At 43.2% G+C, this 12,343-nt stretch overlaps 1 protein-coding gene across 1 annotated transcript in view; it reads left to right on the top strand.

Moving 5' to 3' along the window:
• ptprn2 (protein tyrosine phosphatase receptor type N2) overlaps positions 1–12,343 on the top strand; it is a 203,171-nt gene that overhangs the window by 28,192 nt on the left and 162,636 nt on the right. Inside the window, exon 3 of the mRNA XM_061239019.1 lies at positions 8,567–8,680. Coding sequence (XP_061095003.1) covers positions 8,567–8,680 — 114 coding nt within the window. The remainder of the gene's footprint in view (positions 1–8,566; positions 8,681–12,343) is intronic.

The raw sequence follows: 12,343 nt of genomic DNA, 5'->3' as shown, positions 1-12,343 counted from the left end.
ACGCCCCTGGCGTCACGCCGCGCGGAGAGGGAGACGCCGCTTCCGCCAAATGGGTTTTTAATCCCGCCGAGGCGTCTCACGGCGGCTGGGCTCCGCCGATGCTGCGCGCGATTTGGCGAGAGAGAGAGAGAGAGAGAGAGAAAGAGAGAGAGATATATATATTGAGAGAGAGACTCATTTCCGCTGCCACCGGCAGCTTCGGCTCTGTCGATGCGCGCCGTTATCTGACACGGCCCTGTTTGGGTGAATATTTCACCCGTCTTTTTGATAGCATGCCGTCTGGTTACTGTCGGCCCTGCACGACATCATCACCTGATTGTCTGGCCCCTCTAGTATGGCAATTAAACTGAACTTATTCACTGGCTGAAGAACTCATTTTGTGTGTATGTTTGTATGCGACACAGGTTGCTATGCAGCAATTATTGTTATATAGGGCTTCATTACCGTTATGAGAACTGGGGTAGAGGTTCTTTGATCAGCTGTCCACCCTGAGTTACTGTTCTGTCTGTGATCGGACCTCTTTGTGTGTATGTTCATTTTCTGTCGGTCTGTCTGTCTGTCTGTCTGTCTGGATACAGAACAGCTGAGACACAAACGGGTGGTGTGTGGTGCCGTTTCTTTCCAGGAGAAAAAGAATGATTGTGAAATAATCTGATAGGCTGGTAACGCTGATGCTGGTATTGTTGAACGCTGACAGTGCACATTGTACTGAGCATGTAGTTCATTCATGTCTGACAGAACAGCCAGCCTCCATCTTACCATTCAGTTCCGTTCTTAACACAAAGCCTCCAGAAGGGTCTAAAATGGCTCATTTCAGTAATCTCTCCATGTGCACTGGCCTCATTATACAATACAATACAATACAATAATATTCTCTATCGCGCTAACCAGAGGGGAGATTGCTGTAAACTTGTCAAAATAGCTAACATAAAAATGCACTTAAAAGGCTATGTTCATATAAGAAGCTGACCCTTTTATGTGAGCTCATTTATGTAATAAAATGTTTCCATATTGACGTTCTTAACTGGGTCACTGAATTTGGGTGAAAGTGACTCCATACATAAGGCACTGAGGGATATATGGTGGAGCTCTTTTGTGATTCATATTATAAACAGTCAGGGGAGGCTATATCACAACCACACACTGCATCCAGCAGTCTTCCTTCAGCTCATGAAAGTATAACGACCTCAAGAAATTTGGAGAAGCTTTTAAAAAGTTTTTATTGTACATTATTGTATGTGTGTTGCAGAAGTATCATTTGTTTTGATGACATTTACCTGCCTGATTAATATAATTACCTGTGTACAGAGTTGCTAGGCAGAAGGGTTTGGTAGCAGCTGATGGGGATGGTTCCTCCACACCTCCTCCAATTACAGTCAACTGTTTCAGTCTCCACCTTGTGGTGAAATGTGCTTATTACACCCTATATAAGGTTGAATATTGTGTTTACAGCTACTTTCGAAGACATGTGTATTCGGATATGCTCTTAAATAAGCTGTTAGTCATTCTAAATATAAAAAAAAATGAGTCATGTGCATTTTCTATAGAGAATAGAGTTTTGTAACCGTGACACTTAAACCACTTAGATCTATTCATGTTTTCCCATGTAAGATTACATAGGAAGAGAAATCTAAGCCCTTTCTGTCACTGAATAATGTATTGTCATTGTCTGCTACAAAAATAATAATGAAAAGGTTCATTATTATTTTAAACCTTGACATTCAAATGTCACATTGTGCACTATCCACTTTCACGGATGCGTCATAATTCAGATTTAAAAACAGGTTAATTTCAGTGTTAAAACTGCACTCTGCTCCATTCTGTGTCCTTGTCTGTAGTCCTTTGAAATATGTCCTGTGCTTTCAAGGGTGAAATTGAAATGAGGTTTTACTTCGAAACACACAAAAATCAATCTGTTGTGTGTAGTATCAACAGCCCAGATTGATTCGATTTGGATCTCTTTAATTTGTTAAAACAAAGTCTTGAGGGTGTCGTGTTGCCTTTTATTTAGAATTAACTGGCTTGACTTTTCGAGACTGTGTCAATAATGCTAAAATGTCTTGGAGTAACTCCAAATCGGCTGCACACGCTGTGAAGTCTTCAAACCAAGTTTTATCTCACTGGATCAGGAGTCTTTTCATTTTATGGTTTCAGAGGAATGTCAGCAGTGTGAGCTAAATGAACAGGATTATGTTCTTTTTCAAAGATCGGGGATACACACCTTCAATCAGCAGCTCTCCTTATGCCTTCATTTATGTTTCATTTACGTCCGACGTACACAACAAACCCTTTGAAAGGAAAGAAATGCGATAATTTTGGTCATTGTGTATAAAATGTAGATGTCTGCAGATAGATGGGTAAAAGCAACCCTCCATATTCAGTCTGATTACTGTATATTGTGTGGATCTCTGCTGTTGTCCCTTCCTCACAGAATTAATGTTAGTAGTTTTACTGCTTCTGCAAGAAAAGAATCAAAAACAAAAGGCCCGCGTTCCAACAAACCTACTGTCTGCTGTTCGGAACTTTGAGGACTGTGTACAGGGCGGCCTGTAGCGTAGTGGTTAAGGTAAATGACTGGGACACACAAGGTTGGTGGTTCTAATCCCAGTCTAGCCAAAATAAGATCCGCTCAGCCGTTGGGCCCTTGAGCAAGGCCCTTAATCCTGTATTGCTCCAGGGGTGGATTGTCTCCTGCTTAGTCTAATCAACTGTACGTCGCACTGGATAAGAGCATCTGCCAAATGCCAATACTACTCTTTGTGCAGTTTTTTGTCTTGTATCTTCAACCACATTTCCATCCCTGATTCCTCGTTTATTCGTAGAATGATTCCTCATTTCTTTCTCATTTGTTTGCCGAAGTGCGCCTGTGGGCTTGTCTCGCTCCTGTGAAGCCCCCCCTAAGAGTTGTGAGAGTGCACCCCAGCCGAAGAGTGTACCGCTATCTGCTGACTCCTTTCAGCCCGTGGAGTGTGCCCCACACGCGTGTGATACAGGCAGACTGCCTGCAGGAGGCGCTGTTGTGCAGTGAGACTGGGACGCCCCCCTCCCTGTGCCATGCTCTGGCTATTTCTGCACCTTCCTGCTTTGAGCACCGGTACAGTCAGAACTCTGTGTGTGTCACAGGGCTGAAAGCCAGTGTGTTAACTGGGTAAGCTTCCCAGGAGGTTTTGACTTACTCTTATGTAATGTTTTTTTTATTGATTTCAAAGATTGTTGTGTAATTCCATTAAAGACATGCTTGTGTGTTTTACATTAAAAATGCATGATCTTTCTATGCAGCAGAAGTATACAGCTGTTAAGTGTGCAGCAAGATAAGTGCAAGAGTTCAGCTGAAGTTATAGATGGGTATTTTTATCTTTTTAAAAATCTTTATTTCGAAGAACAACAAGCAGGTATATATATGTGTCTCTCATTTTTGCATATGCATGTGTGTGTATGTGTGTGTCTGTCTGTGTGTGTGAGTGTGTGAGTGTCTGCATGTGTGTGTGTGTGAGTGTCTGTCTGTGTGTGGGTGTGTGTGTGTGTGTGTGTGAGTGTCTGTCTGTGTGTGTGTGTGTGTGTGTGTGTGTGTGTGTGTGTCTATGCGCGTGTGTGCGTGTGTACAGTGCCAGGAGGTGTCCCAGCTCCATTGCGGCTCTGAGTAGCAGCTGGGTTTCCGCAGGGGAACAGGAGCAGGCAAAGGGCAGGACACAGCGTGAGAGTGAGGCTGCGGTCGATGGAGCCGCAGGGACACAGCTACAGAGGCAGCCAGAGGAGAAACACTAAACACAGACACAACAGAGAGACTTTCATACCAGGGACAGTGTAATGACGAATGGGACAGTTTGCCCAGGGCGTCACACTGAAGACCAGAGAAGGGCCGTTGCTTTTGAGCTTCAGGGTGATTTAGGGTTTTTTGGGGAGAGGTTGGCTCTCTTGGGCTCCATCCTTCACCTCTCCTTGTTTTTCACAACAGCTGTGCAAGGATCTCTTTAGGAGCAGAGATTTTAGGCGGACAGGTGGGGTGAGGGGGGTTACGAAAGCAGACCCCTGGGGAACGCCTAAGAGGTAAATGCACCAGGAGTGGATCCCTGAAATAGCATTTTCTGTGCTACTGCAACAGGAGTAGCGCTCAGGGCACACCTGTGCCTTTTAAACCAGACTGAAAGGAGGGTAATGGAGTGCATAATGTTTTAAAAAGTGCAGTCAATAGAGTGAATAATTATGAACCTGGAGTATGTGGACAGTGTCCGGTCACAAGTTTTATGTCTGTCCGGGGAGGGTTCTGGTGGATTATATTTAGGCTTGTGTGATATTTTCAGTGGCAGTGGGTTTAGGAGTATGGCAGTATAACTGGTGCAGTTTGTTGTTGTGATTAAGACACTAACTGTGTTATGGACTACATGAAATATGAGGTGTGGACCACGTGTACCCGAGAGTAAATATTAGCTTCCCCAGCTAAGGCCATCAAGGCCATTCTTTGTGTTATTTTGTTTGTTGCCATTTTTTCTTCAGCTTCAGACTCATTAATTTATGGTCTGAGAAAGCTTTATTTCACAAGGAAGGGCATCGCATTGTAATCTATGCAACCGTGATGCAAATGATATCACAGAGGTCACAGGGCCCTAATTAAAAGGAGGTAAGTGAATAAATCAGTGCACAGCCATAGATATGGATGGCTACATGGTGAACACACCCTGCTGAACTGCACGTTTTCACGAGCCACGGTGATGAAGCGAGAGGGTTGTTTTAATCTAATGACAAATTAATTTGTTTGAACTGTAAGCTAATGCTGAGGAAAATGAGCGCTAACCCCTGTAGCTCCCTCAGACTTAAAGTTTAACAAAACCAAGCCCAACAAGCTAAATGACAGAGGCAACACCACGGCAGAATAACTACAATTTTCTGTAATTATCACCCTAACCCTAACCCTAACGTAGCAATGTGACTTGTGATGACACTAACCAATTGAGATTCATCAAACTCTTGTTTTCTGCATTTAATTGGTATTTTAAAAATGTCGTTTCACATCACTGTAGCTACAGCCAACAGAATCTCCTAGTCCTCACATTAAGGTTAGCAATTAGCTGTGTGCTTTGCTTTAGAGTTTTCTTTTTGATTACTGGCTAGGTCATGTACTGTCTCTTTACTGACCTGTGGGGAATTGGGCAACCTCTTCAATGGGAATGAGAACATATAAGAGAAAGCATAAAAAAACCTTAAAAATGTGTATTGAAACGATGGCCATGTTTGTTGTTTCATGCACAGCAGGAAAGGTATACCTGTAATAATTACGGAAAACATTAAAGCAAATAAATTCTTTTTTTACAGGTTAACCTATGTGCCACGCTCTTATCCCGTAGCAGTATAAGTTCAATTGAAACTATTTGTTCTTCTCATTCAATACAGATATGAGCTTTATAGATATCAAAGAGTTTTGGGTTGGTATCCCATAGCAGTATCCGCCCCATAAAGTTCAGTTGAAACTATTTGTTCTTCGCATTCAATACAGATATGAGCTTTATAGATATCAAAGAGTTTAGGGCTGGTGTTTTGGCCTCAGACTCCAGCTCTCTCTCGCCAGTTATTTCCTCCTTATTTCTCCTGGGTCTTCAGTGTCTGGGACTTCAGAGGCTGAAAGAAATGACCGGAACCTTGAAAAGGCAGAGATTCATCACGGTTCAGAAACGCTGCCACTTCTCACTGCTGTCGGACCGGCCGAGCGTATCTAATGTACAAGTAAATATCCCCACATGGGGTCTGTGGAGAGCCCATAACTACACACAAGGTAATGTTCTGTGCCTGGAGGTCAGGACCAGGCACTTCCAACGGATCCCTGATGGCACTCAACGCGATCAATTACTCTGCTATCTCTGGCATAGTCTGATTTGCCAGTGTGCTCCCACAAACCTTCTGTGCGAGAAGACCTGCCTCACCTGACACACAGTAGTTTACGTGTGCTAATACTCAGAATGAGCAGCTTGGTTCCGGTGTGCACTGAACGTGTTTAAATGAGACTGTACCATGCCAGAATATTTGCAGAGAAGAAAAAACAACATGGGTTTTACTTAATGCAAATGTGTAACATCTGTTGTGTTGAATGGTCCCTACATTATCCAGCTAAAAACATGGCTCAATATCATGTTGGCTATCTTAGGAATCACATTCCTAAGGAGCCCTACCTCAAACAATAATTTCACTCAGTTGTATCAACCCCTGCAGAGATTGAATTCAGAAAATGTAGTGGAGGCTGCAGTTCACAGTAAACTAAACTTATATCTGTCAAAATTACACAGTATTATCTTCAGTCTTCAAAATCTCAATTAACTTTAATTACAAGAAGAAGAGGAGGTACTCCGTTTGACATAACTTCAGATGGTCAAATGGCATATAAATAATTATATACAGTATATATTCTTATTTATCTTGAGATTAAAACCAGCGTATCTTCCTTATAGAGGACAAAAATGAAAAACAAATTGCCCCATCTTAGGTTAATATAAAAAGATATTTCTCAAGTCAATGTATAGTGTGTATATTTGAAGTTCATTGATGAATCACCTGTCCACTAAAGTCCAAAATGTAATGTGTATGATTTGCATAATACTGAAAGGATAATATTCCATTATCCACATCATCATATTTGTCCCAATATCTTTGTGTACCAGGATATTTTACCACGGCTATTATTTGGCAGCAGTTGTGCTTAGTATTTTAGTGAAAGACATTAATGTCACTGATGCTAAAACTCCAGGCAAGTGGAAGCGGAGAGTGACAGGGCAGCGTCAGCTCCTTATAAGGAAGTGGGCGGGACAGCAGTGACTTGACAGACAGAGCTGGGCGAGAGAGAAAAGGAGAGGGGAATGAGTGAGCTGGCATATACAGCCACCTGACACAAAGCCACAGATAAAATATCTTCTAGTATCTCAGCACTGCTAGACTGCAATAAAAACCCCCTCAATCATAATGCAGGCATTCAGATTAAAGAGGCCTTTCTATTACCCTGTGCTGCAGTTCAGACTATAGGCCATGAATCAAACAGTGAGAAGGCAGCTTAAATCAAAGCTGGCTCTGAGACTCGAGTATGCATCGCATGGGTGGTATAGACTTCAAATGCATTATCGTGAGAAATAAGGAATTCTAAAAACAGACTCGGTATTATAAAATCCAGCTGGTCTACTAAAATAACAATCTAGTCATTTAGCAGGCGCGGGAAATGCACTCAGCTAAGGTGAGTGAGACATCGGTGTCACAAACATCGCAAGCAAAACAAGTCAAAAATATCTGGTAGTAGGAACCGTTGTGTGAATCACACGTATGATTAAAAAATGTCGGTACTTTTTCCACAAATCGCTGAGCGGCATGCAATTTAACATTTCAAGTTGACTAATAGTAATACTTAAAACATTTGAGGCGACGAGCTGCAATTAGACTGAATTTACAGCAGAGTGAAACGTTGCCTCGTATGGCGAATGGGCAGAGGTGATTGTGCTGCGACGGATAACACAAACACCGTCTGAAACAAGAACACGACTTTTCCCCGGCTGTTTGCAGTCATTGAGCTCAAATAAAAGCTAGCACCTGATTGTTCAACGGGCCTTTCACCTGGATGGGCTTTTTCCAAAATTACAGCGGAACATATGGTTACCAAACATGATATTTCTTTAAAATCTGCAGTATTATTTGCTTGTATAATTGCTGAGAGAGACCTTGTGCAGTTGATGTTGGAAAATAAAATATAGTTCCACATTTAGCAGTATTAAAATGTTCGCTGAAATAGACTTTGGTTAGATAGGATTATTCTGATATTCTGATCGTGTGCTAAAGCAGTCCCATAGGTAAATTTGATATAAGATTTGCACCTGATTATGAGGCAAAATAAGATCCCAGTACCCAAATTTCTGCAATGAAACTGTGACCAAAGATTACCAAAGAAATGTGGTTTCAAAGACAGTTTGCGTCTATTTAAGATGTGGCACACGTCATTTCTCATTTTCAAAACACATTTTAGAAAAATGAAAGGAATGTGAAAAGATGTTGGGTCATTTATATTCCGGCAGAGCTGTTATTTTCACTGTGTGTTACGACCTCGAGTGTCCCAGCCTCTCTTTCTTGTCCTGATAGCCATTGAATTATGAAGCTGATAGCAGCCTCTGCTTGTGTTGCCTAGCAACGTGTATTGAGTGGCGCTTGGGCCCTGCTGATGTGGAGATAAACAGCCACTGATAAAGGCTCTCCATTGATGGGCAAAAGCTTATCTTAACGCCGATTTAATGCTGTCAGAAATGCGAGCTATTAGTGCCCAAACAAGAACTCCAGGTTTAAAAAAAACAGCTAGTCTTATGATCTTCAGTGAACCAACAGACAATATTCTTCACCTCCCTCTGGAGGTGGGAAACAATATGGGCTCTCTCCGCTCAGCGTTTTGTAACACTGTGTTAGCATGGACCCGAGTGTCTTTGTTGTGTTCCAGCAGTTGAATGCTCTCCTCAGATTGTCGTTTCTCACAATAAGAATGGCGTCGGTTCATGCGCGACTGTGGTGTTCTGGGTGGAGTTATCTGAGGGGTCTGGTGGTCTTGTTTCAGACGGAGTGTTTGGAAGGTGCCAGAGGGTCCCTGTGACAGACGTACGCCCGTACGAAGTGTCCCCGTCTGCCCTGCTGCGCCTGAGGACCCTTCTCCGGAAACTCTCCCTGAGAGGTACTGCACCACGAGTCCTACACGCTGTTCACACACACACACACACACTGTTCACACACACAAACACACACACTGTTCACACACACACACACACATACTCAAATACACACACTGTTCACACACACACACACACACACACACAGACTGTCCCTGAGAGTTACAGTACCACAAGTCATACACACTGTTCACACACACAGAACCTGTCCCTCAGTGATACCATGAGTCACATACTGTTCACACACACAGAAGCTGTCCCTTAGAGGTACTGTACACAGTTCACACACAGATAACCTGTGTTACCATGACTCATGTACACTGTTCACACACACAGAAACCGTCCCTTAGAGGTACCGTACACAGTTCACACACAAATACCCTGTGTTACCATGACTCATGTACACTGTTCACACACAGATAACCTGTGTTACCATGACTCATGTACACTGTTCACACACAGATAACCTGTGTTACCATGACTCATGTACACTGTTCACACACAGATAACCTGTGTTACCATGACTCATGTACACTGTTCACACACAGATAACCTGTGTTACCATGACTCATGTACACTGTTCACATACACAGAAACTGTCCCTTAGAGGTACCGTACACAGTTCACACACAGATAACCTGTGTTACCATGACTCATGTACACTGTTCACACACACAGAAACTGAGAACACATCTACCGGCAGGCAGGCCAGCCAAGAGGAATCAAAAAGTGTGTGTGTGTGTGTGTGTGTCTGTGTGACTGAGAGGGAGAGAGACTGAGAAAATATAAATGTATCACTGGAACACATAGTGTGCAGGCTGTTTTTCCTTTATTTTCCTTTCCTCTAACATCATAAGGATCATTTTTTCTGTTTTTCCTCCCCCTAGACACATTTGACGCTAATGGCGCTCGTAGTCATCGCACATTCGTTTCACAGGCCATTCACACAGCGCAGCTCCAAAAACATTATGTAGCACCGTGTAGCAAAAAGCACCAGTCTAATGGCTGCATCTTTGCAGCGTGCTGGCGCTAATTTTCCAGGCCAGTTGCTCAGTTGCCTACAATCACATTAGGCAGACCCAGTCAATAAGTGGATGCCATCTAATTAGTCTGCTAAAACAGGACAGCGGCTCTATAACCCAGCACATTCCCGACACCTCGAAGGCAGCGAGGCCTGGTGTCTGGGGGAACTGGTCCATTCTGCTGTTTTGGTTGTCATCTCTCCCTCAGGGAGGAATGGACTGTTTCTTCAGAGACATTAACAGTTCAAATAAAGAGTGCATTGAGGACAAAGCTGTTAACTGTAATGCTGTAAAGAGGCACCCAAAACACAAGAGCAGACTGCTCTTTAGGGAAGTTGGTGACAGATGAGTTTCTGTAAGAGAGGAGATGGACACTCTGCAGTGTGACCTGAGACTGGCATCTTTCTGTTTTCTCCTTTACTCTGGGACCTGGCCATTCAAATAACTCACAACCAGAAGTCGCCTGTTTATTTTAGAGAAATTATTTTTAAGTTATTATTAAAATGATTTATACATGCTAGAGTGTCTTCAGGGTAGACTGTTCCCCACAGGGTTTGCTCAGTGTGTGGGAAGTGGCCCAAAAGTGGCCTCTTCCTCTCCATGAGTGAGTGTGTGGAGATGGGCCCAGGGCTTGTCGTTCTGGCAGGGCGTCTGTGGAGATAACAGAGAGGTTGTTAGGCTGGGTGAAAGAGAGGTTTTGTTTGCCGCTGCCTGGCAGGCTGGGAGTGTGGAGGTGAACACTTTTTCAATGGCGCACGTTTATGACATCACACCACGTCGGGCCCCTCTCTTTAGACAAGGCTATCTCACTGGGTTTTGTTTTTTTTTTTCATTTATTTGACTATGAATAAATTACTACTTGTTTGAAATTACACCAGCATACATGCCTTTTATGACATACCCAGCTGTATTTTTGAAATGGGAACGGCTCTGGCATAGGTTGTCAGGTTGACAAAATGCACTTTCTTGAATTTTTTATTTCATACAAAACACATTTTCTTGGATAGACAATTTTATTATGAAAACGAGCAGTTACTTATTGGGGTTGTTCAGTGAGTTGTCAGCTGATAGCAGCGAAATGACCACTGTTGTAACCATGCTGCTTTTGTCACACGTGCCCCTGTATCTGTATTTGTATGAAGGTGTATCTGTATTATTTGCATGATGTGTGTTGATTAATCAGTGATCTGCATTCATATATTATTTGGCACGTACTCATGAATCTTGGATAATTATGGCACTCATTAACACAGTAAATGGAGTCCGGTCCGTCTAATTTCCCAGGGCATTGTTGTTACAGCGTATCACTGCCAGGGGGCAGCAGATACCTGCAGCTCCAGCTGAGCGAGCCCTTTTTAATTGGCTGCACAGGCAGCAGTGGAGCATCGTCTTCTTTAACATGCATAACCGAGGGTTGAAAAGCATGAAAAATAAACAGCCATCGTTAGGAAATTATCAACATGCTAATGAATATTTGACGTTAAGCAAGACTGTGGATTCATTTTAATTACCTCATGAAAATGAAGTTGGTGGATGAGAGGAGATATGATTTTTTTTTTTTTGTTGATGTATCTTTCGTGAGGCGGAACACACTGAAGACATGGGAGACCTTGTGATTTTTTTAAGCCTTATGACGGTCACTATTGCCTCTTTAGTTCTCTGACCAATCTTACCATTCTGTCATGTAAAACCCAAACTGCTATTGAATATAGCCTGCAGTATGTCCTTGCTGTGTTTGTTTTATTCATTTATTTCCTTTTTAGTGGAAAAAAAAATCCCTCCTGAAAGCGTCTCTGTAATCCGGAGTCCCTACCTTTAGACAAGGTGATTGTAAGTAGTGTATCTGGATGGCGAAAGGCATCAATGCCATTGATTTGTGATTCTCTCCCTTGCATCTAAGTGGCCGCAGAAATCATGCAGTTTGTGCTCTGCACATCAGCCATGTCATTAGATCGATAGAATTGACCAGGCAGAGAGGTTTTCTCCGACTTGACATTCTCCCTCTTTAGTTGTGTTCCTTCAGGGGGTGGGGGGGTATTGTCTGGTATTACATCTCCCGCACGATGTCTGGGAGTGCGAGGTGCCGTCGGCGGTGAAAATTACTTTCACATTAGACGCTGCCGGCGCCATTATGCTCCGACGTGGTTTTGTTATTCACAGATAGCAATTACAGTGTGCCCAGCCTTCATCGCCCTGCCGCAGACCTGTCCTCTTTGTTTTATCCCGCCGCAATAGGACGCTGGGAATAGCTGCGTGATTCAGATATCGATAGAGACGGGACGCATTACCCGAGTATCAAAAGCGAATTTGGACCTGTTTGCTCGAACTAAGTGTCTGTCAGCGCGCTATTAATGAAGGTAAACGTCTCTCTGCCGCGCCAAGAGGGTTATTTGGGTGGCGGTTAGTGTGAGACGCAGTTCCTCAGTCCTGAGACCTGAGTCTTCATCTCTGTGTTTACGGATGCAGAAGACATGACCCTCTGTCTGCCCGGCCCAATGGATTGTTGTCGGTTCCTCCACCGCAGAGCACCTTGCGCTTTTTCCTGTATGCACTTCTGTGACATCACCACAGGAGAAGGCTCTGGACATCCTCGTAACTAGAGCATAATGAGGACGTCCATCTTAGAAGCGTTTTATTAGATTTCCT

The sequence above is a fragment of the Conger conger genome, chromosome 4 (assembly GCF_963514075.1).
Source record: "Conger conger chromosome 4, fConCon1.1, whole genome shotgun sequence".
In the NCBI taxonomy this organism is placed as follows: domain Eukaryota; kingdom Metazoa; phylum Chordata; class Actinopteri; order Anguilliformes; family Congridae; genus Conger; species Conger conger.
Note: the sequence above shows the minus strand (reverse complement) of the source record. Positions and strands in the feature narration are given on the sequence as shown.